At 39.2% G+C, this 22,378-nt stretch overlaps 1 protein-coding gene across 5 annotated transcripts in view; it reads left to right on the forward strand.

Moving 5' to 3' along the window:
* LIMCH1 (LIM and calponin homology domains 1) overlaps window positions 1–22,378 on the forward strand; it is a 175,683-nt gene that overhangs the window by 109,700 nt on the left and 43,605 nt on the right. For 3 of the 5 annotated variants that reach the window (XM_040064414.2, XM_058420734.1, XM_040064415.2), the window contains 10 exons: window positions 2,843–3,038; window positions 7,284–7,533; window positions 8,193–8,462; window positions 13,500–13,796; window positions 15,037–15,291; window positions 16,587–16,928; window positions 17,617–17,943; window positions 18,503–18,736; window positions 19,681–19,926; window positions 21,075–21,110. In XM_040064414.2, the coding sequence (XP_039920348.1) occupies window positions 2,843–3,038; window positions 7,284–7,533; window positions 8,193–8,462; window positions 13,500–13,796; window positions 15,037–15,291; window positions 16,587–16,928; window positions 17,617–17,943; window positions 18,503–18,736; window positions 19,681–19,926; window positions 21,075–21,110 (2,453 nt within the window). The remainder of the gene's footprint in view (window positions 1–2,842; window positions 3,039–7,283; window positions 7,534–8,192; window positions 8,463–13,499; window positions 13,797–15,036; window positions 15,292–16,586; window positions 16,929–17,616; window positions 17,944–18,502; window positions 18,737–19,680; window positions 19,927–21,074; window positions 21,111–22,378) is intronic. The other 2 variants (XM_040064416.2, XM_040064417.2) reach the window with 2 other exon arrangements.

The raw sequence follows: 22,378 nt of genomic DNA on the forward strand, positions 1-22,378 counted from the left end.
AGCTATATATGCCTTTAATGCATAAACAGAGCATTTTGCAGTCCTGAAAAGTCTTATTTAGGGTGATGTTGCTGTGCGGGCTGCTGGCAACTTCTTTTATCACAACCCTATTCTTGTACCCCTGCAGTATTTCCCACTGGCAATTGTGGGTTTGTATGTACTGCATTTGAAGAGGATTTGGTTGTAAAATATAACATGTTAATCATGCTGTGCAACACTCTGATGTTCTTTATAGCTGAGCTCAAGTGATGAAAAGGCACTTTATCACATTCTCTACTGGCATTTTTTCCACAGAGTTTAATAACTCAATTGACCATAAATTCAGTGTGGTTTAGTTTTTCTGTTGTAAATCCTCTCTATCCTCCTTTTTTAATAAGCAAATCAAAGACAGCTCTGATGTAAGTTGTCTCAGACTCATCTTTTTCTACTTCTCTTGCTGAAGGGGATATTAATTTCTAATTTTATTCATGCCACTCTGTTTTTAATTTCATTAAGTATTTGAGTTTTCATTCTTCTTTGCTTTCAAAACTAGAAATTCCCAATGACAAAATATCCATGGCTTTTTGATTATATTCCGTGGGTGGAATTTCCTGAACAAATGCATCTTGTACTTGGCAATCACACTTTAACTGCCACTCAGTGACATACTGTGTTTTTAATTAGATAATATGAAAGACGAATGTGCTGTTGTGTGTCACATCATGGCATTATCGGCCCCACAGATAAGGACATTCCCACTGATAGCATTTGGGAGATGACGTCTGTTCGAGGCAGGACAAGTACCCGTCTGTGTGACGGCATTGTGTTGCGAGAGTGTCTTTGCCAAAGGGAAAGCAGTAAAGAACATGTTTACAGAAGTCTAGGATCCTGTCCTGGTGCCTGCCTCCTAATTCCTAGTGAGCAGCATACAAAATTAACATAAACAGGCCATTGAAAATAGGTTCTGCAGAACTCATTAGTTCACAATTGGACTGTTTTCAAACTCTGGGAGATATTGAATGCGGGATGGGGCTTTTTGCCCAGTTGAAGTCCCTGTAGCTGCTGAGCAGTTCTGTGTCATTCAGATACAGTAATTTAGGAAAATGGAAGTGTGCCTAAAGATTGAGAATAGCTGATTGGTATGAAGGGATGAGCGGATTTAAGGAATTTGGATTTTTTAAAAGATTTTTGGATCGTGTCACAAACTGGATTTTGATAGGATTTGTAGATTTGTTCTTGGCTGTGTGTAATTCATGCAGATTTCAGGGAGACAGATTTTTGTTGTCTATTGTTTCTATCAGTATTTTAGTTCACTAAGCAGAACTGGGAAAGAAAATTACATAGATTTCCTTACAACTTTTTAAAATGCATTTTATCTGTTTTTAGAGTATATTCTCACTTCTGTTTACTGTGAGGTTACTTAATGGCATTACCACAGTTTAGCTTGGCCTTAGGCGACCTTTGCCGCTGCCCTTAATGTGGTATTTTGGCAGATTAGTAGTGAGTGGCACTAATTATGCCTTCTTCCTGAAAAGTTTGCAGAGCATTTGGTCTGATGTCTCAGTCCTGCTTCAAGCCTCCCTGTTGTTCAGCAGAGGAGTGTTGGTGTATTACCATAGGGCTCTCCACTCTCCATCACTTTTCAGCAAACCTGCTTTTTTCGTGGAGGCAGCACGCCATAGCGTACTGTGATGTTCCTGATTGATATTCTCATTGGCAATACTAGTGATGGGTAAAACCTTAACAGTCAAGGACAGTGGGAGCTCTGCTCAATATAGCTGTTGTGCTTCAGCTAGTGATAAGCAGGGGGTGCTTCTTAATTAGGAATTAATATTCAAATGCTCCTGGGGAAAAAAAAAAAAAAAATCACATTCCAGCCTCTTTGGGTCACAAAATGTCAGTCTGACAATGGCACCCACATCTCTGACTTTACTTACTGTCAGCGGAGAAAAAAACATATTTATCTCTGAACAAACTTGGTTATTTTTGTTTTTTCTTAGTCTGGGCGATTGTAATTAATGTTAAGACACTCTCTAAAACAAGGGATTTATTATAATGCAAGGGTGAGGATGGCTTCTATTGACCTTTCCTTCTGCTGGAGTTTCAGTGTTTTAGTATGTGCTGCTTGCACTGGAAAGAATTTATAATCACAGGGCTGTCAAAGACAACCATTGTTCTCCGTGCTCTGAACATGTGGGTCAGCTACAAGTGCTTTCATATCCCCCAGAGCCAGGAGCTGGCAAAGAGTAAAGAGCACAACTGAATTCTTCTGAGGCATCGGGAAAAGCATTTTGCATATTTTTCATTGCTGATTGCTTGAGAAAGACGTCCCTCTTTCATAACAGGAATTTCTCTTCAAGGTAGACGGAGGCTGAATCACACTGCTTTATTATTTTGCCGAGCTGAAGCAGCAACAACAAATGCTGTCTGCTGGGGTCCTGGCCAGATACAATAGATGGGCAAGAAGCGGGGGGAGGTCTTTTGGAAAGCAGCAAACTTAAACCTGATGCAGGCACGATGTTGAAATTGTAGTGCCTTTTGCTGTGCTATGGACTGCGGACGACAAGTCAAGTTTCAGGTTACTTTCACTTTTGATCAGTTTATTAACTGGTCTATTGGAAATTTTTCTCAGTTCATTGTACTAATCTAATGAGAGTAGCTTCTTCTCAAACAACATAAAACTGGGTTATTGCAAACTTGCACTATGTTTTGAAGGGAAGAAGGGGCAAAACCCAAGAAAACCCTTTTTTGGGGAGGAGATTTTTAGTATTTGGGAAGATGCTTTGTTTTCCGATGTGTAATGCATCTCACGAGGATGTCAGTGCCTTCTTTATGAAGAGGTTCCTGCTGTATTTCCATGTAGGAAACAGAGGATATTGAGAGCCCCAAGCGCAGCATTCGTGACAGCGGCTATATAGACTGCTGGGACTCTGAACGCAGTGATTCCCTCTCCCCACCTCGCCACGGCAGAGATGATTCCTTTGACAGTCTGGACTCCTTTGGCTCCCGCTCGCAGCAGACACCATCTCCAGATGTAGTGCTCAGAGGGAGTAGTGATGGTAAGTACCGGTCACAGTGTGGCACACGCAAACACTGTGACATAGAAGTAGCACTTCTGGAATAAATGTGCCATTCAGAAGCTGCACACAGCCTCTGAATCGGGCAAATCTGGTGGGAGAACTTCTCAGCAAATGCTGATCTGTGCTCCCTAAGGTGTAGATGACTTTGCCAACAGCTTACCTGAAGTTTGTATCAAGATGGTGTAACATTGGGAAATAAGTTGCATCACTGAAGTGTAATTTTATGATGGGAAAGGTGCTTTTCTGGATTTTGGTGTAAGAATATGTTTTGCAGACTCATTTTAACTTACCAACTAAGCTGAAGCAGGAAATAAAATTACAGGAAGAAGAGTGTAGTGAATTGTAGTGAATAAAATGTTTGCTTAAATAAATGCAGGGCAGAAAAATGACAGAAATATCTTAAGAATGTCTGATAGTTGACAGAGTTTTGAAGTCTGATGTACAGCACTTTATCAAATGTCATTTATGTTTTTATGGCATTTAGAAAAATGGGTAAATTAATACCTCCCACCATCAGAGCTTTGTACACATTTGTGAGAGGACAGGCAGCTCTAGGCATACAGAAAGGTTGCTGCTTCTCTGCCTTTCTTTTCTGATTGAAGAGGTTTTCAGAGGCTTATAAACACAGCATGCTGGATGAAGAAGGATTTGCTAGGAATAGGTGTGGAGCATGCATTCTGGTTACCTGTCATAAGCAGGATACTGGTTTAGGACAAAAGGATGCATGATGGAGGCTCTTTCTGGACAGTTACATTCCTGATCAACAGATGAATAAGTCAAAATTCATCATCAGATGGAATTACGTTGCACACATGAATCACATCTCCTTAGTAATATTGTTTATTAATTTAAAAAGGAAAGGCAGGAAGACTTTTTGGTAGGAACCAGATGTTCATACTGCTTTTGGCAGTGTGAAAGAAACTGGTGCTAATCATAACTGGACACATGAGAGATTTCCTGAGGTGATAGGGAACTCCTTAGAACTGGAAAGCTGGCAGGGAGAGCTGGTATCACAGCAGAATTATGAAAGAGCTCTGGGAAAATCAGAGCTAAGATCTACTCTGCTGTTCTGAGTGACCTGTGGTGTTTGGGCTGTTACAGGTTGACCATCCAGAACCAACTACTGGGGCTGATTCCCTGAAACAGCCTCATGACCCCTCAAGCACTGAGCAGAGCACAGGCTCCACGTTGTAAAATGTTCTTCTGCCTTCTCAAATGAGACAAGCATGGTGTTGGCAAATAGTAACACCTCGCATGTCCTAATTGAAAAGTGTTGCTCTATCCTGGGTGCTCGGGGGATGCCCAGTGTCCCTGCTTACTTGGAGCTGGTAGACAGCCAGTTACATACATCCTGTAGATGCTTCCTGTGAACTTCTGCTGTATTATCACATGTTAGAAAGGTTTTGTGATTGTCTGTCACAGATTGTTTGCTAAGACATATTATCTTGGCACATTTCTGAGTCTGTAACAAACACAAAATAAGATGAAAGCACACAAAGCCTTTTCTGAAAAAATTAGTCTTTAACCAGGGTGCGTGCAGATGCTGTGTGCACATGTACGACTTGTGCAGCCAACACTTTCTAATGTGTCCTATTTTCCCTGCTTACTACTGCTGTAACTTCACAGCTGTCTCCTCAAACAGTTGCAGGTGAGGTGTAACTTGGCTGACCTCTTTTATGTTGAACCTCTTCCTGTGGTCCCAGCACGCCTGTGTTTTACTCAGCTGTGAGTAGTTTCTGATAGAAACAGTATATTGGACTCTATGATCTTAGAGGTCTTTTCCAACCTAAACAATTCTATGATTCTATATGCAAAGTTGGATGGAGGAAAACATTTTGCTTTCATTACTTCTTTCTCTGTTCAAATAGGAGCTTTATAAACCAAATAATGCTGTGAACTAAAACTATGATTCCTTCCACTTGTAGAAGAAAAAAAAAAGCCCGAATGGATGTTATTTAAGTGATCCTAAGGTGATCAGTTTAGGTGGAAGCAGTAAGTAACACTACCTACACAAATGCCTAATCTGTGATTAGTCTCACTGTCAAGGAGCTGCTCTGATGTCCCATGTAAAGACTGTCCCTTAGCAAAAAACAAACAAAACCAGTGGTAGAGTAGAACAGTTATTTAAAACACAGTAGAATTGCAGACTAAACTGCATTTAGAGTTCCCAGTGAATAAAATCCTCGGCTTGGCCAGCAGTCGTGCATGGATGCTTTTAAGAAGGATCTTTGTAGGTCTATAGTGTATAATTGCTTGTTACTAGTAGCGGAAACTGCTGCTGCTTCTACTTGGAAATGAGAACAACAAACTTAAGGTTTTAAATGTAGAGCATAGCTGCATCTTCCATTCGATACTTTGGCTTCAAGTACTTTTTTTGCAAATTTGAGCTGAAAATAATTTCATTAATAAGATGTGAATAATTAAAGAAGCTGCTTTTCTTTGAAGTACTCAGCTTGGGGATGCTGTTGGCACATCAGTAATGAGAGGAATATGTTCTAATTCCTCTGCTACTGTGGTTATCTATTTCAGCATTTCTGTCTGCCAGTTCAAGACTGGTTTTCCTGTGTTACAAAAATTGACACCAGAGCAAAGTCAAAAGAAATCAGAATAGCAAAGTAAGGGATCTTTGTCTTATTTTTTACTCTCTCTGTGCCCCGCTCTGCCTGATGACACTACAGCCCTTCAAACCTCACCTATTCTCAGACACCCATGATTCTGTGATGGTATCTCCACTTTCTGTTTAGACATAGATTCAGGGTACTAGTTGTCATAAGTTCTTAACAAAAACTGTGCGAACAAAAGATTACTAACAAAAGTTTGTTGTGATTTTTGTCTAACATTCATTTCCATTGTGCCATGTCTTTTCCTACTGTTCCTTTTCACTCTTTTTTGTCTCTCTCCAAGCAAGTCATGAATAACTCAACCTACTGCAAAAGCTCTTTGCAAATAACATTCCTAGCATATTTAAACCTCTTTTTCTTCCCCCACTCTGAATTATACCCAAGCTACTTGTGATTTTATTACTTCATTGTTTTCAGTCGTTCAGTACGTAGCACAATGAATTAGCTAGTAATTTACTAGTGTTTTGAATTAACAAGAGGACACAACCTGAGTGGCTTCCCTTCACCCTAAAAACAGGAACAGCTAATTGCATATGCAAGTGCTTCAAAGGGGCCAAGGACCAGAGACATCCAACTCTCCAAAGTTTGGAGAACATACAAATGCTGACAGGACAAATGGCTAAACTCACTCTGTTTCACTCTTCAAACCAGGGCCTGTGATAAGGTTACTCTGCTGGGAGAAAACTATTTGCATAACTTCTTTGTGAATTATTTTTAAAGGCTCATAATAGTGCAGGGAATCTAGTGAATGTCTATGAAGTGGCTTCCAAGATGGGTATGAGAGCAGTTCTACACTTAAAATGCTCTTTAGGGTGTTTCTCCTACAATATGGGAGTTTCAAGTCAGAAACCTGGCTAAGTTTCATTGTCTTAAATGGGTTATAAATATCATGAAGCTTAGCTCCTTTGAAAAAAATCAAGTGGTCACCGAGCTCTGCTAACCTTGTATCTTCTCTCCAACTCTCCATTTTTCTCTGCCACTTTATTTCTTCACTGTACTGATCTAGCATCTAAATCCTGAGATCACTTCCCTCTCTCCTTGCACCTTTCCATCTGGGATCAAGTCTCTGTCTATTTTGCAGTGTGCTACACTGAGTAGGCAACCAGTGAGACTGGAAAGAGACCATCAAGCCTTCTGGTTCATAGAAGCTGCTGCTATTTTCAGGTCTTGACTGAAGCTGATGTTGTCTGTGTACAAATTGCTATGTTAAAGTGTGTGTAGAAACATCCACATATTCCTGCTATTCTGTAGCTATACAAGATGCAATTTTTTTTGCTTGTGCTTGAGCTAGGCACGTATTAGTCTAGGTTCAAGACTGTGAATCAGGTCAGACATGCCCTTATGTACAACTAGGAGTCATCTGGGCTTTAGGTAAACTTCTGTGGCTGAAGATTAATTTTTCAGGGAATGATTGGAAAAAAGTTTACTGTCTGTGTAGATGTTATGGCTACTACCTTCAGTGACTGATTTTAAAATACAAATGCAGGTAAAAGTGGCTAAATGTAATTTTCTGGTGGTGTCTTCTGATTTATAGTTTAAAAATAACCAAAAAACCTGGATGAAAGTAAAAATAAAAAGGATATTTTTTCTCCTTCCTCACCAGGGAGAGGAAGTGACTCGGAAACTGACCTGCCACACAGAAAGATGCCAGATGTGAAAAAAGATGATATGTTGGCGAGGCGGACCTCACACGGTGAACCTAAATCAGCTGTGCCTTTTAACCAGTACCTCCCAAACAAGAGTAATCAGACTTTCTATGTACCTGCTCCGCTTCGGAAAAAGAAAGCTGAACGAGAGGAGTACCGAAAGAGCTGGAGCACAGCGACTTCACCACTAGGAGACAGACCTTTCAGGTAAGACTGGCCTGTCCACCTTCTCCTTTCTTCAGTGGTGATGCTTTCACACTTGCCCAATTTTCATTCTTTTCACAAGGTGTAAGATATTGTAATAAATCTCTTACTGGTGTGGTCCTGATAAGTAGTTTTTAGCAGCTGGTGAAGCTAGTAGAAAAGCAACAAGTGGAAAATCATTGTTGTGATGTCATTATTTCCCATACAATGTAATGTATAGCTTGTGTTTGACAAGATGTTGGTTGATGTAGTGTGGATGTTGACTCAAACCCAAGGCTGGAAAAAACTGTTCTGGACAATCTGTTTCAGTTCTCAAGAAAATTCCAAACAAATGATACTTAAAAGTAATGTTTTATGTATTTAATCAAAATAGATAATATTTTTGTTTTTTTTTTTTTTTTTTTGTAAAATATATTTCTTTTTATGTTGTATTTAATACACAAGTATGGTTTATATAGCTGTGACTCTGCATGTGACGCTGCATGGTTTCTCAACTAACTTTTGATTTGGACTAAGAAGCAACTTCCTTTAAAGAGCATAATTATATTCCCTGATTATTCATCACAATTCATCCTTTGGCATCTTGATTTCAGCAAAATGTGCTTATAGGTGTGCATGTTTTAGGCACAGCCTACATTAAACTACCTTGTACAATTCAATAGCAAACCCCACCCTGAAACCATAGAAGAAGAACTGAATGAAACATCGGGACTGTGTGAAAGGGAGAAAGTGGGCTCCATGGCTCCTGAAGCAAGCTCCCTTAAAAATCAATTAGGTGTAAATCAAAGTGAAGAAAACTCCACAGACCAGTCTTCTTCATGTAGTGCAAAGGAAACATCAGCCAAGGGGAAAGATGTGGAAGAGATCAGAAAGTTAAGAAGACTCGAACAAGCTGGTATTAAGGTCATGTCAGCAGCCCAGCGCTATGGCAGGTTAGCCCAACGGTGTGGGAAATCGTGCACGCTTCACGATTATAGGATTGGCTGATGTGTGGCCTTCCTTAATCCACTGCAATTTCACATCTCCTAACAAAAATCCAGTGTGCTAAGCACTCACAACTGCTAGTGAAGGTCTTGGTCTGAAAAAGCTTGTGATGTGGTAGCTGTGGATTGCAGCGTTGTATGACACTAACTGCATTTGTGTTGAGAAATTGTATTGTCTTACGGCATAATGTAAACAATCTCCAGGAAAACTACTACACACACTCCTTGTCACCTTCCACTTAATGGTTTCTTGTATTTAATAAAAATATAGAATATAGATATCTAGAAATATAAAATACAAATATATAAAATATAGAAATCTATATTAAAATGCCTAGTCTAAATAAAAATTTCAGAAACTTACATTACTTGTTGCTGGTGTAATAGATTAGTTTACTGAACCAAACTTTTTATTTGGTTGATATTTTTAGCTGTGTTAATAAATTATACATTTATTTTTAATGGCAGGAACTATAAAAGCACAGTGCTTGTTAACACATGTACCAGTTAAAGTATGGGGGTGTAGTTCAGCAGACATAATTTTACTGACTTTAGAATGGAATATATGTAGTTATTCACTTATTACCTGTGTTATTTATTTTTGGATATTGTTCAATTTGGATATTTGCTATTCTTTAACTTGAGAGCTGAAATGATGGCTACGTTCACAGCCAAATCTCTTTAACTCATGGGGATGACCTGCAAAGTAGAGTTTTAGCTAACATGTCAGAAGATTAGGCACTTATAAACTATCAAAATGGCTAAAGGGTAAGTGTCCAAATGTCTTCCTGTCCAAAATATTTTGATTTGGGTTGTGGGGTAAAATCCTAGCAGTGAGTAGTTTAGCAGATGCTTGTCTAGAGTCTGGGCTTTGAAATGTAGCAGGAAGAAAGGTAGCTCATATGTGGTACAGTTTATTCATAGGTGCGGTGAAGCTGGTGTGCAGCCACATACAGGTGTGCCATATGCAGATGAAATAGTCATAGAATATATGCTGTCACATGTCCTCTTCTCAGGTCTACTTCACTTCAGTTGTACTGAACCAGTGTTAATATCTGGTTGTGGGGTATTACTTTGGACAAAGCCCAGTACTGATGTGAAGCTATCTGGCCTAAATGAGTTCTTCAGCCTCACTTAGTGTGCTAGTTAATTGGGAATCTATAAACCAGAAGGGATATTAGTATAATCCTATTCCGAGTCCAAGGCTGTAGTATCAATGGTAGTAATGTAGTAATATGTAGTAAAATGTAGTCATTGCTTGTGTTGAGCAGTGCAGTTTAACGAATAGCTCTGTTTGCATTTGGAGGATGCTCACCATGTTGAGAGACGCTTTTCCAATGCTCAATCTACTGTTTTGATGTCCACAAAGGAAGGATGTGCGAACAAATGTGTGGTTCTTTCCTTGGACAATCCCAAGAGAAGGGAGGAGAAATAACAAGTAATTTTTCTTCCTTGCTCTCAGTGGAAGCAACTTGCGGAATTTGGCAGCTGGAAGAAGGAGGAGATGAAAGTTTTCTGTCCCAGCCTAAGGGTCAAAGAGCAGAGCTTTGTAACCCAAGCATCACTGTAGTGAAGTAGGAGCCTGCTTCTAGGGATTGTAGGAAGACACAGCAGAAAAGGCACAGGGAACAGAAGTCTGTAAGGAAAATTCTTTGTATGAGAAAGTGTAATAGTGGGTGAGGAGAAGGGAAGAATTTAGTAATGATACTTTAGGATGCAGGGGAGTGTTTAATCATATCTCTTAATGTCTTATTATTCTTCTCTGAACATCTCCATTCTATATCTCTTCTTGGCATCAAGTTCAATTTTCCATGCACTACTGACACTGAGCAATTCTCACTTCCTCTTGTTTCTGTATTCTGATTTTTTTCTTTCACCCCTCTTATTCCCTCATCTTTCTCTGATACAAGCCCTTCTCTCTCCTTTTTTTTTTTTCACCTGAGGTTGTCAGTTTTATTTTAGCTCCTTTGAGTTGTTTACAGGCTGTTTTCTCTCAACTTACTGACCTCTGGAGGGCACCCACTGTGACTTTTGAGTTCTACAAGGCATCTAATTGTTCCTAAACCTTAAACTCAGTAGGGGACTTTTCTGAGTCCTGAACAGGAAAGATTTGAACTTGTATACAAATGTACTTTTTCTTGGAGTTTAAGTGCTTGTCTCCATTGCTGTTGCATGTTCTAGGAAAGAATTGCTTTAGTTAGCTGATTTAGATGCTATAAAAGTGCATGACAAAAAGTAATTCCCCTTCCCAAATGAGTGAATTTTCTCTATTGCACGTTGATTTATTGATATGTGATCCTCCTTGCTTGCTTATTGCCTGCACATCTGTCTCTTAATTACTGTATTGTATATGAAAAGTAAGGATCACATTCATGGAGACACCCTAAAAAGAGAATAATTAACTGTGTTTAAAAAGATGATGGAGAGGAGAATTTAAGAGAGAAATGTGAGCAAGCTTTTATGATATGTTAGTTGAAAAATGACATGGACTCTTACCTTGTCAGATCATAGTGATCCAAGACCTTTCCATTGTTCTGAAATGCAATACAAGGATCTACAAGCCTGTATGAGCCCTTGCTTCAGGGAGTGCAAATGCCTGCAGTCACTTTGGAAGCACCTACTGTACCAGCATTGACCCATTTATTGCTTCTGCAACAGCTGGGGCTGGGTGTGCAAGAGCAATTTGCAGCTAATTCTACTATTTAATGTTTGCTATCTATACCACAGTAAACTAACATTAAAAAAAACATTTTTGAGATGATCGTAAACTGTTTCAGGAGACCCCAAAACGTCGTAGTTAATCTTTGATTCCATGAAAAAAATTGTAAACGAAGGGAAAATATTTTCAACTTAGAAACTGATTACTGAGGTCTAGTTACGTATTAAAAGCGGTACATTTCTCATTGCAATGACACATAGTAGCACTTTTGAGTATTATGACTCAAGATTTCTTTGTTGTCAAAAACACTGCTCTCAGAAATGCTGTTTGATGTTCTCAAGCTTCCTAGCATTGGTGGGTGTGAGACTGAAAAATCCAGCAGTTTTTACTAAATAATCACTTGGTGAGCCAGCTGCTTTTGAAGCTGTTGTGAACACAAATATTTATGAAGAAAAGGGACAGCAGTTCCCATCTGGAATGCTACTGGCAAGTGTTGTTCTGTTGCCTTAAGTGAAATCTTGATCCTTCAGAGAAATCTAAGGGAAAAGTTGCCTTTAGCTAATTTGAGACCATACTCTCCACATCACTAACCCGGGACCCTGTGTTTTGTAGCGTAAGAAGGCAAAGGCAGACAGTTTCCTATGTCCATTGAGCCTGAGCCAGGCTGGTCTGTCAGGGATGGTTTATAGCTTCCCTATAAGTTTCTTCAGCAGTTTTTTGTAGCAGTACTTTGAAAGGACAGCTGAGAACATAAAAATAAGTGGTGTATGCAGTGCGCTTGCAGGGATTTGAAATGTTTTAAATGATTTTAAAAAACCACTCTTTACATTTAAGATAGTAGAGAAGCTCAGAGCAACCCCTGAGCTATGTAGATTTGCTTTCTTAATGCCATTCTGTTTAATCCTTTGTGATCCCCTCTATTTCACTTTATATAGCAAGGTGTGCTACATGACAGAGCAAATGCCTACAAAAGTACTGCATGGAACAGTTCTTGCTGCCCAACTTCCTAAAATATCAATACGAACAATTAGATTTTTAAATGTGAGAGTTGCCTAGCTCCTGGTATCTGTCTTTTCAGTTTGCCTAAGAGTATTGACCCTTACAAGTTAAAATAAGCTTAATCATTATGGGTACCAGCTGTCAAGTGTCTTTGTTGTCATAATCTTCAGTAACAGCAAGGCTGTGTTGATAACAGTTGTTTCTGACAAGGGCAGGTGGCAATGTTTTTCAGCATGCTAATATCACTGCTGTGCTATCATTGCAGCTACTGTATGTCAGCATTGGCATAGAGGGCTCATTCTGTGGGAAAGTTAATTAGGCAAAGAATCAATCATGGTGCATGCGAGAAGAAAGCAGTTAAGCATACTAGGGTAGACAGCCTCAGTAATTACTCAGAGGGTTTTTTTTTTTTAATAGAGCTGTTAAGAAAAATGCCAAATATCTTATATTTCAGGACTCAGCAACATTTGTCAGCAATCAGGTATTTGTATCACATTTCTTCCTTTTTTTTTAAGTGTTTAAGAAGTTTAATACTGCCAGTTATGGTACTACATTCACTGCATCTCATATGCTAAAATTTGTTCTTACTCATTTTTCCAGCTATAGCTAAAATAAGTAAAGGTCCAACATGATGTTTTTTTGTTGCAACAGCCTTCTTGTTAGAGGGTATAAATGAGCCAAGACACAGACTTCTTGTTTAATCACAGCATGAGAAAGGTCCTGGTTTATTCCTCTTTACAGCTCAGCCATCCTGACTCCAACTATTCACTGACTCTGGCTGCAGCAAGCTCCTGCTGCAGGTTTCCATTGCAGCCTCTGAGTGCTGGTTATTTCCTGCTAAACTATGGCTGCATGTATCAGTTTGCAGACTCTGAATGCAGGCTTTTACCTGGCTAGACTATAACTGCCAGTTCCAGCAACAGGCTCTAAGTGCAGACCCAGGATGACTTCACAGCAGTGATTCTCTCTCCCCTCAATCCTTCTTCATGGTTCTCCTCGCTAACTAACCCACTCTATTTTATCACTCTTATCTTTATTGGATATAGCTGTGACTCATCAGGGACGAGGCTGTATTAGGTAATTAACACAGCTGTTACTTATCATGGACAAGATCACCTGTATTCCCTTCTCCTACAATTTTTTTATGTAAAATCTGTGTGGATTTGCTGCTTGTATATGGTAAGTTTTATTTCCAGCTAGGCTTTGTGCAATCTAACAGCAGCTTGGAGCATATTTGATTAACTGTGCTTGTTTTTTGACCTGGAGATGAGTGCTGCACTGCCCTCTCCTCCCCTGGTGCACCAAGACCTTTATTTAATTTTGCTCAGTGTCAGTAAAACGCCAATATGTGAAGACAGTGGAAGCACCCCAGACATCATCCTTCGCAAGGACAACCCCTTCATGACACATTATCAAGGAAAGGATTCTGGTTCGGAAGATGAAACAAACAGCAGAGTTCCTGATTTAGAAAAGGATGACTTTGCCACCCGGAGAGCCAGAATGAATCAACCCAGACACATAGTTCCATTTAACTCCTTTTTAGTTGGACCCTATGCAAGTAAAGAGAAGGGTAAACGGGAAGATGTTAAAAAGCCATTGCAGATGGAAAAAAAGGAACATGCAAGGTGTGCATTCATAGTCTTATTCTTTCAATTATAATGCTTAATTTCACCATGATATATTGCTGTATAGGTTACAAAAGCTGTCTTGGCTATGAAAAAACCCAAAGCCTTACAGGTTAAAGTAAGTGCAAATGCTTTATCATAAAGTGAACCAAACTAATTTTTTGTTAAGAGTATGAGGAGAAGTTTAAATTGGCTGTGAGCATAAATGAAATAAAGGCAGGACACTTTTGTTACCTAAGCTCATGTGACAGGTCATGAGTGTGAGTTGTGGAGAATAAACTTAGAAAATATGTTGTGCATCTCAGCTCTTTTTCTGATCACTTTCAGTGCATGTTTCTCAATGCATTTCTTTCATCTCATGCTCTTTTAATATCCTGCATAAAACACAGACCAGATGAGTCTTTAAGGCAATGAGTATATATGCCTGCTACACTGCACTGAATGTGTGTTATGCAGCATTGATTTGGGAAATGGATCAGGGATTACAAGGCTTCAGCCTAGAAAATCTCTTCTTTCTTCAGTTCAGTGATACAGACCTTTAAGAAGTTGCTGAACACAAATATTTGCTAGGTGGGAGATCTTTTTCAGGAAACAAGTATATTTGTTTTACTTGTGCAAACAGATGTCATTATAGATAAAATCACTATATGCACATTATGGGGAACCTTGACTGCAACAAAGGATATGTTCAGAATACTTCTAATATTTAATAGCTTTTTTTGATTTTCAAATGTCAAATGTTCCCTTCCGTTGCTGGTAATTTGATTATATTAACACTTTCTAATGACTAGTTTGGCAGGACATCTGAGGAGCACCTAACCAAATTTTAATAGTCCAATGCTATTGACATGACTCTTTAAGATCAAAGAAATTCTGTAGTTTGTTTGAGAGCAAAACCTGAATTCATGTGTGAATAATATGCAAATGAGATATTTGTAACTATTTCAGAGAAAGCTTATTGCAGAAATGCTTAACACAGTGATAACAAAGATTTTTCTTGAGCTGGGAATAGAAGTTCACGTGAGGAAGTGGTCTCAGTAGTGCATGAGTGCGGTAGCATAGCTGAGAGGTTTGAACTTCAAATGATTCATTCCATGTTTACTTCCTAAAATTAATGTGAAACTAATATTATAAATTCAGTTTTATCTTCTTGAGCTCTGAACCTCTTCTTTTGACACTGATTTATAATTGCTTCCTCAAAATATCTTTCCTTGCTGAACTGGAATGTGCATTAAATTAGAAGAAGACGGGTTCACATGACATCAGTAAGGCAAATAGTTACAAGCAAAGAGAACCCACTTCTGCAAAGTGAGAAGAGTGAGTCAGAGGAGGAACAGCAGGTGAAAGAGCTTGATAATGAGAGAGATGATTTGGCGAAACGGAAATCTCAAAGCATCCTTCCTCAGCTACAAGAAGATGTGCTTTTTGTCAATGCATCTATAACAAAAGCAGATCTGGAGACCTGGAAAAGATTGAAACTGTCAGGGGAGCCCAGGTATGGTTTCTGCTTGTGGATAGGATTGGCACGTTGGGAAGCATGCTTAATTTGCCTCAATCTGCTGTGTGTGCTTGTGATTTTAAACTTGAAGATGCCTTGTTGACAACCAGTCATTACCTATTTCAGTTTTCAGGAGGAGTCCAAAAATCTGTACAGATATGCTATCTGCCATGAAATGAAAGTGTGACCATCATTTAAAGCACTACAGTAGTTTCACAGTCACTTTTCTTGTTGATACTCTTAATACAAGATCAGTAAGATCCCTCTTGAATGGCTGAATTTCCTTCGAAGCTGCTTGAAGTTGAACAGCACAAAGTTCCAAGTGGTACCACTAATACATTAGCAACTACATTGCTTCTTACCAAGCTGTCTTCAGGACTTGGGGTGTTTTATGCCGTGGGAGTATTACCTGAGGATCAGCATCTTTGCATTTATGTCCTGTGCTTTTTTGAGACCTGAGCTGATACATCAGCACAGCATTGTACTCCAGTGCTGTGTAAATACACCAGCACTGTTTCTCACTGCAGCAGGGCTTTCAGGAGCCTCATTGTATGATGTTTGTATGCTCTTGTTGTTTACAAAACATCCACAAAGGGAGCCGGTATAAAGCAGTTATTCTAAGCTGTTTCTCTATGGGGATGGAACACAGGCAGGTGATTTGTGACTCCAGTAGGAAAGGAAACAACTCCTAGCCTTCCTATTTAGGTGCATGTCATTGTGCAGTTAAAGATGGCTGTGTGTTCTGGCACTCTTCTAACAATGTGTTTATTGTATGTAATTTTAGCTCTAATAAGTGAGAACTCAATCTTTCATCCTAAAGATATTAGCAGTCTCGGTGTTACTTTTAAGGTGATTTATTAAAATCAGAATTCAGTCCGCTTGGTTTAGGGTAAGTGAATTGCCCTTGGTAGTGCTCCCATGCTGCTGTAGCTCCCTCATGCCGATGGGAGTTCTAGTGCCATACAGTCGCATAGAGTGCCTGGCCTGGGTATACGTGAGCAGATAAGGAAACTGTGGCTTTGTTAGCATGAAGAACTGAGTCTGGAACAGGCCATATGCTACATTCCTTGCCCTTAGGAAGTGCTTCTGTGGATGTACTCCCTGAGTTTTTCCCACAGGTCTGCAGTATCTTTGCATTTTATATCTCATTTGAGACTCAGATGGCCAGAGCTCTTTATACTTCTGTCCTTGAATTTTAAAATAAAACCCCTTCAAAACCTTAGGAGCATTAAATTTGTTTTATTCTGAGGGTCTCATGTTGGGGACGTTCTTTTATTCCTCATTGTGACCAGTGAAGAAGATTTCAGATGTTCCAGCAACACTCTGCCACCAACTGATACCACGGTGAAAGCAGTAGCCTGTGATGATTTTGCTGTCCGCAAAACTAGAGCAAACAAAAAGTCTGGTAGCCCCAAGCAGAAGTTTGTGCATTTTGGGCCAGTAACTGAGATTGATCAGCAGAAATGGGACAAGCTCGTTATTGGCAGAAGTTCATCCAAGAGTGGAACAGAAGAGGAAAGCAAGAAAAATGGTGTGGGGAGTCTCTCTGGTGTTGAAAACTCTCCTTCAACCACTGTCAGTCATGGGTTTGCTGAACACAGCAGTGAAGTATCTGAGCCAGAAAATGAGTCCAGGTATTTGGTGTGGTTTAGGAAGTGCTGCTGAGCTGCAAATGAGACCTGTTCTTGCCAGATGCTGATCTGCATGGGAGTGAACTGCAGCAAAAGCCTAAGAGCTGTTTACACACACGGCCTTGTTCAGAAGACATCTGATATCTTTACAATATTTTAACATGTTTAGGATTGCACGAAATGCTGCGCACATGTCTTCCAAACACTTGCTCAAAATTTCTGATGGGCAGTGAAGTCACTGGTGTCTCGGAGGCTGAGCTATCATTCATGATTTTCTCCTGCTTGAATTCCAGTGGCTTTGTTCTGCCTGCTTTCAGCACATTAGGAATTTGTCATTCAGCTTGCTGTCCTTACTGATCTTCAAAAAATGTTGTTTTTCAAACCTAATGGATTTACTTTCTTTTTGAAGATGGTGTACTGCTGCTCTGTGTTTCTGGCATTTATCCGGAGAAAATTATCTGGGTCATTAACACATTAACAGATCCTATATTTCTTTGGTGTTTCTTTAATCATTTAGTCTGTGGCTGCAGCAAGAATTTTTAATGAATGCTTTTAGCAAGCAATTCATTCAGCTAAATTTGTATGTTTATAAAACATTTGCAAACTGAGTTAGATGACTCCTTTTCTTATCTTTCATTTGACCTGAGAATATTTTGTCTGTCTCACCCCTCCTCTCATTCTCATCACTAAGTGAGGGAGGAGTCAAGTCAGGTACAGATGACTCTTGCAGGAAAGTTCCATCACCTGTAGCAGCTCCTGATGTCACCTCTGAGGAACAAACCCCACGGAGTTTGAGCAAACAGCAAGAAAGCACCAAGGAAGAATGTGACAGGAATTTACCAGATGTTGAGAGAGATGATATGTTGGTTAGAAGGATGGGAACTTTTCCGAGGCATACCACAAGCTCCATTCCCATAAATTGTCCTCCCCTGTCAGTAGCTCCTTATCTGCTGCAGCAGCAACAAGAGAAGGCTATAACTCATAAAAAGGATTTGAAGATTCTGCAGGAAGGAGAAAGGTCAGAGAACAGAAGCAGATGCCTCTGAGCCTGGTTTGTGTGTGGTGTTAGTTTGGTTCCATCAGCAATGTTGTCCCATTCTTCACATGGGGCTTTACAGATGTGTTTTACTCATTCATCATGGCATGTGTTCTGTTTCGTAAAACTACTCACAGGAATGTATCCTATGAATGTAAAGCAGCCTGTTTTCTTTCATAATATTTAAGTACTTCAATTGTTAATTGCTGTTCAGCATGGAATAGTCTTTCATCTTTGGGGGGGATTTCTTTTGCAAACCATGGTGCTTTGTCTAGATTTTTATGCCAGCTTCCAAGTGAGTAAGTTGTCACAAGTTGTCATTTGTATGCAATTCCCAGCTTCTAACAAATCACCTACGTAAGTGTGGAGTTCAACATAATTTCCTCTTACTCCCTGTGCAGTGGCTAAAGATGACTACTTTGCCTAGTTGTCCATCATTCTCAACTTTGTTTTGAGTAATAGTACCTCACATTGCCTGAGCAGCTACTTGCTGTACAAGTGAGCATTATCATGGAACAGTGTCACTTGTCTCTCTGAGCAGTACTATCACACAAGAAGAGAGCCAAGAACAGCTTGAAATCCCTCAGCTGCAGAGTGATGGAACAGAAAACAACATGAAATTTCCAGACCCAAAAAGAGATGACATGTTAGCCAGAAGAACCAGAGCTTTTCTTAAACAGCCTGGGCCCAGTGTTAAACAGTTCCTTCCCATGCCATTTTCAAAGCAGCAGAATAAGCAGGGCACAGCTACAGAACTTGAGAAGAAAACCACGAGGTAAGAAAGTTGTGTTTTTCTCCATCCCTTTTAGCTAGCCCTGTGGGCTGTTTCTCAAGATATCTTGTCAGGAAGATTTGCTGTTGGCCCAGTAGTGGTTATTTTCATACTTGTCCTCAGTTTTCTGATAATTCCTTCTGCTCAGTAGAAGGCAGTAGAAAGTTTCTGGCCCTTTTAGAAGAGCCATGTGGGGACTATGACCGGAGCTCTACCAGATGCAAAATTCTAACATGTGGAAACAGATCTACGTAGCAATTACATTTGCATTAAATTTGCAGAGGTTTCTGGTTAATATGAAGTAATCATTATAAATGTTTCCAGCTAGAAATGGAGATGCTGGATGTAGTAGGTTAGATGATTGTCTATGGCTTATCTAGTGCTAGTGACTTCCTAACAGGAAATCTGGAGATCCCAAGATTCTTCCTGATAGTGCTCAGTGTCTTTCTAAGCACCTTTGTTCAGATGTTTGAGGCTGTGTGAGTGTTGAAGCTTTTGAAGAGAGTTATCATTTGGTTGAGCCACATGCAAGCAAGAATGGAAAGGTTCTTACTCATCAGCTTCTTCAGAGTACTTGAGGAGAAGGATATGCATGCACCTGTACAGACATGGATGAAAAACTAGCTTACACCTCAGCCAGGAGAAAAAAAAACAACTGTCATCTACCATAGAATTCTGTATGGCTTGGTGTTGAAAAGACTTAATGCTTTAATTTTCAATGGTGTTCCGGACAGTTTATTTTCTGACTTAAAAGAATGGTACAAGCATTTGACTCTTAAAATTAAGGGGGTTGCTCCTGCTTCACTTAGCTTGTTCTGTGTCGGCTATTTGGGTTTGTAGGGGCAGGATTTTTTGTTGACTTATAGTTACGCTTTTCATTATGTATGTGTGATTTTTGAAACGTTGCTTAATACATCCCTTTGCACTACTGCCTTTGGCTCACTCAGGCCTGAAAAATGTCCACAAGGCTACACTAATAGCTCTGGAAAACCTGCAATAGAACCAGCTCAGGAACAGCAGCAAGGACAAGAGGACAGTCTCCCACCTACAGAACAAGATGAGATTATTAGTCATGCCCAGGTGGCTGAAGACAGCCACAATGATGTCCACCTTGGTCAAACATCTAAGCTTCAGGAGGTTCCTGAGGAAAACAAAATGGAAACACTTCCATCCAAGGATGAGCATCTGCAAACGTGAGCTTTCTGGTGTGAATCACGCAGCTTTTACACCCCTGTGTGCACACTTCAGAGTGCAGATTGTACATTGCCTGCTGTGTTTTCAGTCCAGACTAAAACACTGTATGTCAGTAATATACATTTTAGAAACTAAAAGAATAGTTTTGTATTGCATTTTATTTTGAATTTTAAAATATTTCATTGAAAGCCAAGTGAAAGGAATGTTTGAATAGCAGTATATATGTTGAATTGCAAGAAAAGTTTATGAAGAAGAGATGCTAAAATGGACTCTGCTCATTGAGAGATGCTTATTCTATTTCTCCCATGATTAGAAATGTTGAAGTATTGACTTTTGCACTTGATACTCTTTTATGATAAATCTGTTATAAATATGTGGTTTGCATAGCTCTAAAAAAGACTATAATTTTAGTAAATGCTGCTGGTTTGTGTATTACCAGTAACTTTTTTCAGCTATACTCCCCTGCCCTGAGGAAAGAAAACCAAAACCAACTAACAACAACAACAAAAAAAAGCAAACAAAACAATAAAAAAATCCAAACAAACCAGCCAAAAAAAACCCCAAAAAGCCTCACCCAAACCAAAACAACAAAACAAGCAAACAGAAGAAAAAAACTAAACAAACAAAAAAACCCACCAAACAAACAACAACAACAAAAAAATCAAAAACAAAACACAAAAAAACCCTAAAAAAGAAAAAGAAATCCCCAAATACAAAAAGAAAAAGGAAATCGTGTGACTCACTTTCTGACTATAACATTTGTCTGCTTCAGTAATAGTGGTACTAAGCACTGCTGTGGAATGTAACTCTTTTATCTCCACTCACTGCATGTATGGCACAATGTAAATGCTAAGACATTGTCTCTTTTCAATAACTGTTTTCTACACATGTTTTAGGTACACTTCAGCAGGTTTTTATAATGTGGGGCATAAGTGTGTGTTTAAGGAGGGATGGGTATTATTCTCATGTAACTTGACCTCAGGATGATCAGGTAAGTCTTGTTTGATGAATACATAATCCCTGAACAGTATGGCTGTTTTGGTCAGCTTTACTAGTAGAAGTGACAGTTGTGCAAACTATATGGGTCCAGTTGCAATTACTACTTAATGTATTTATCCACAATCTAATTTTATATTTGGTCTTGTAGATTCGGCCCCAGAACTGCTGTGTCTGATGACGCAGAGTAAGTTGTCTTGTGTTCCCAAGATTCTGTTTTAAACAACTTACACTGCATGCTTTCCCATCTTTCTACTAATTTAAAATGCAGTTAATGCATCATTATTATTTTGCAGTGTTTTGGCAAATAATTTTTCAGACAGCACTGAAAAATGGAATGCAATATGGCTTACATTGAAGTTAAAAATAATTTCTATATAAAAGCCCATGAAAACTAAGCGTAATACTAATGGCCAGCTATTGCTTAAAGTATTGTTTGCTCTTTTTTATTTTATTTTGTCTTGGTTTGCTTCTGAATTTCCATTGCCTCTAATCAGCTATAGGTAAAGAGAATTGGGTTGAACCTGAGTGTTGAAGAAAAAAAATGAAATATGAGGAGGAACAGGAAGAAATAAAGAAATCCCAAAGCAAAATAATATCATTGTGTTCTTCAGAATAATTACCAGGAAGATATATCTTCAGCTGAGCCTTTATTCTCTTCTAAAAACTTTATATTCAATCCCTTCCAGGTTACGTTTTATTTAATAGTGTACTAAATTTCAATTTTAAGCTCTTCACCTTGATGCATCACTTTTCGCAGAAGGTGTAGAACTGACATTTACTACACTCAAAAATTTTAATTGTTCATGTATGCATACAAACTTTAGTACAAAATAGTCTGTAATGTCATTTGGAAAACTCTTTGGAAGTATTAGCTATTTAGAAGAGAAGTAGTTGGGAACTACCCCTTGATGTCCTTTTGTTCACAGAAATGCACATGACCTTCTCTGTCTCCCAGATTAAATCCCAAAATAGAAACAGTATGGAGAGTTGTGGAGGTTTTATAATGAGTATACACAGAGACTCATATGCAATTCTTCACTCTTTCCTCTAATGATAAAGCTTAGAATCATGGAGTGATGTTCTTTTTAAGTTCTGTAGTATCTTTATCACAGACTCACAGACTCACAGAATCACAGAATGTGTAGGTTGGAAGAGACCTTCAAGATCATCGAGTCCAACCCATGTCCTAACACCTCAACCAGATCATGGCATCGAGTGCCACATCCAGTCTTTTTTTAACCACGTCCAGGGATGGTGACTCCACCACCTCCCCGGGCAGACTATTCCAGTACTTTATCACTCCTTCTGTGAAAAACTTTTTCCTAATATTCAACCTACATTTCCCTTGGTGCAGCCTGAGACTGTGTCCTCTCGTTCTGTCAATTGCTGCCTGGAGAAAGAGACCAACCCCCAGCTGACCACAACCACCCTTCAGGAAGTTGTAGAGAGTGA

The sequence above is a fragment of the Hirundo rustica genome, chromosome 5, assembly GCF_015227805.2.
Source record: "Hirundo rustica isolate bHirRus1 chromosome 5, bHirRus1.pri.v3, whole genome shotgun sequence".
Classification (NCBI taxonomy): domain Eukaryota; kingdom Metazoa; phylum Chordata; class Aves; order Passeriformes; family Hirundinidae; genus Hirundo; species Hirundo rustica.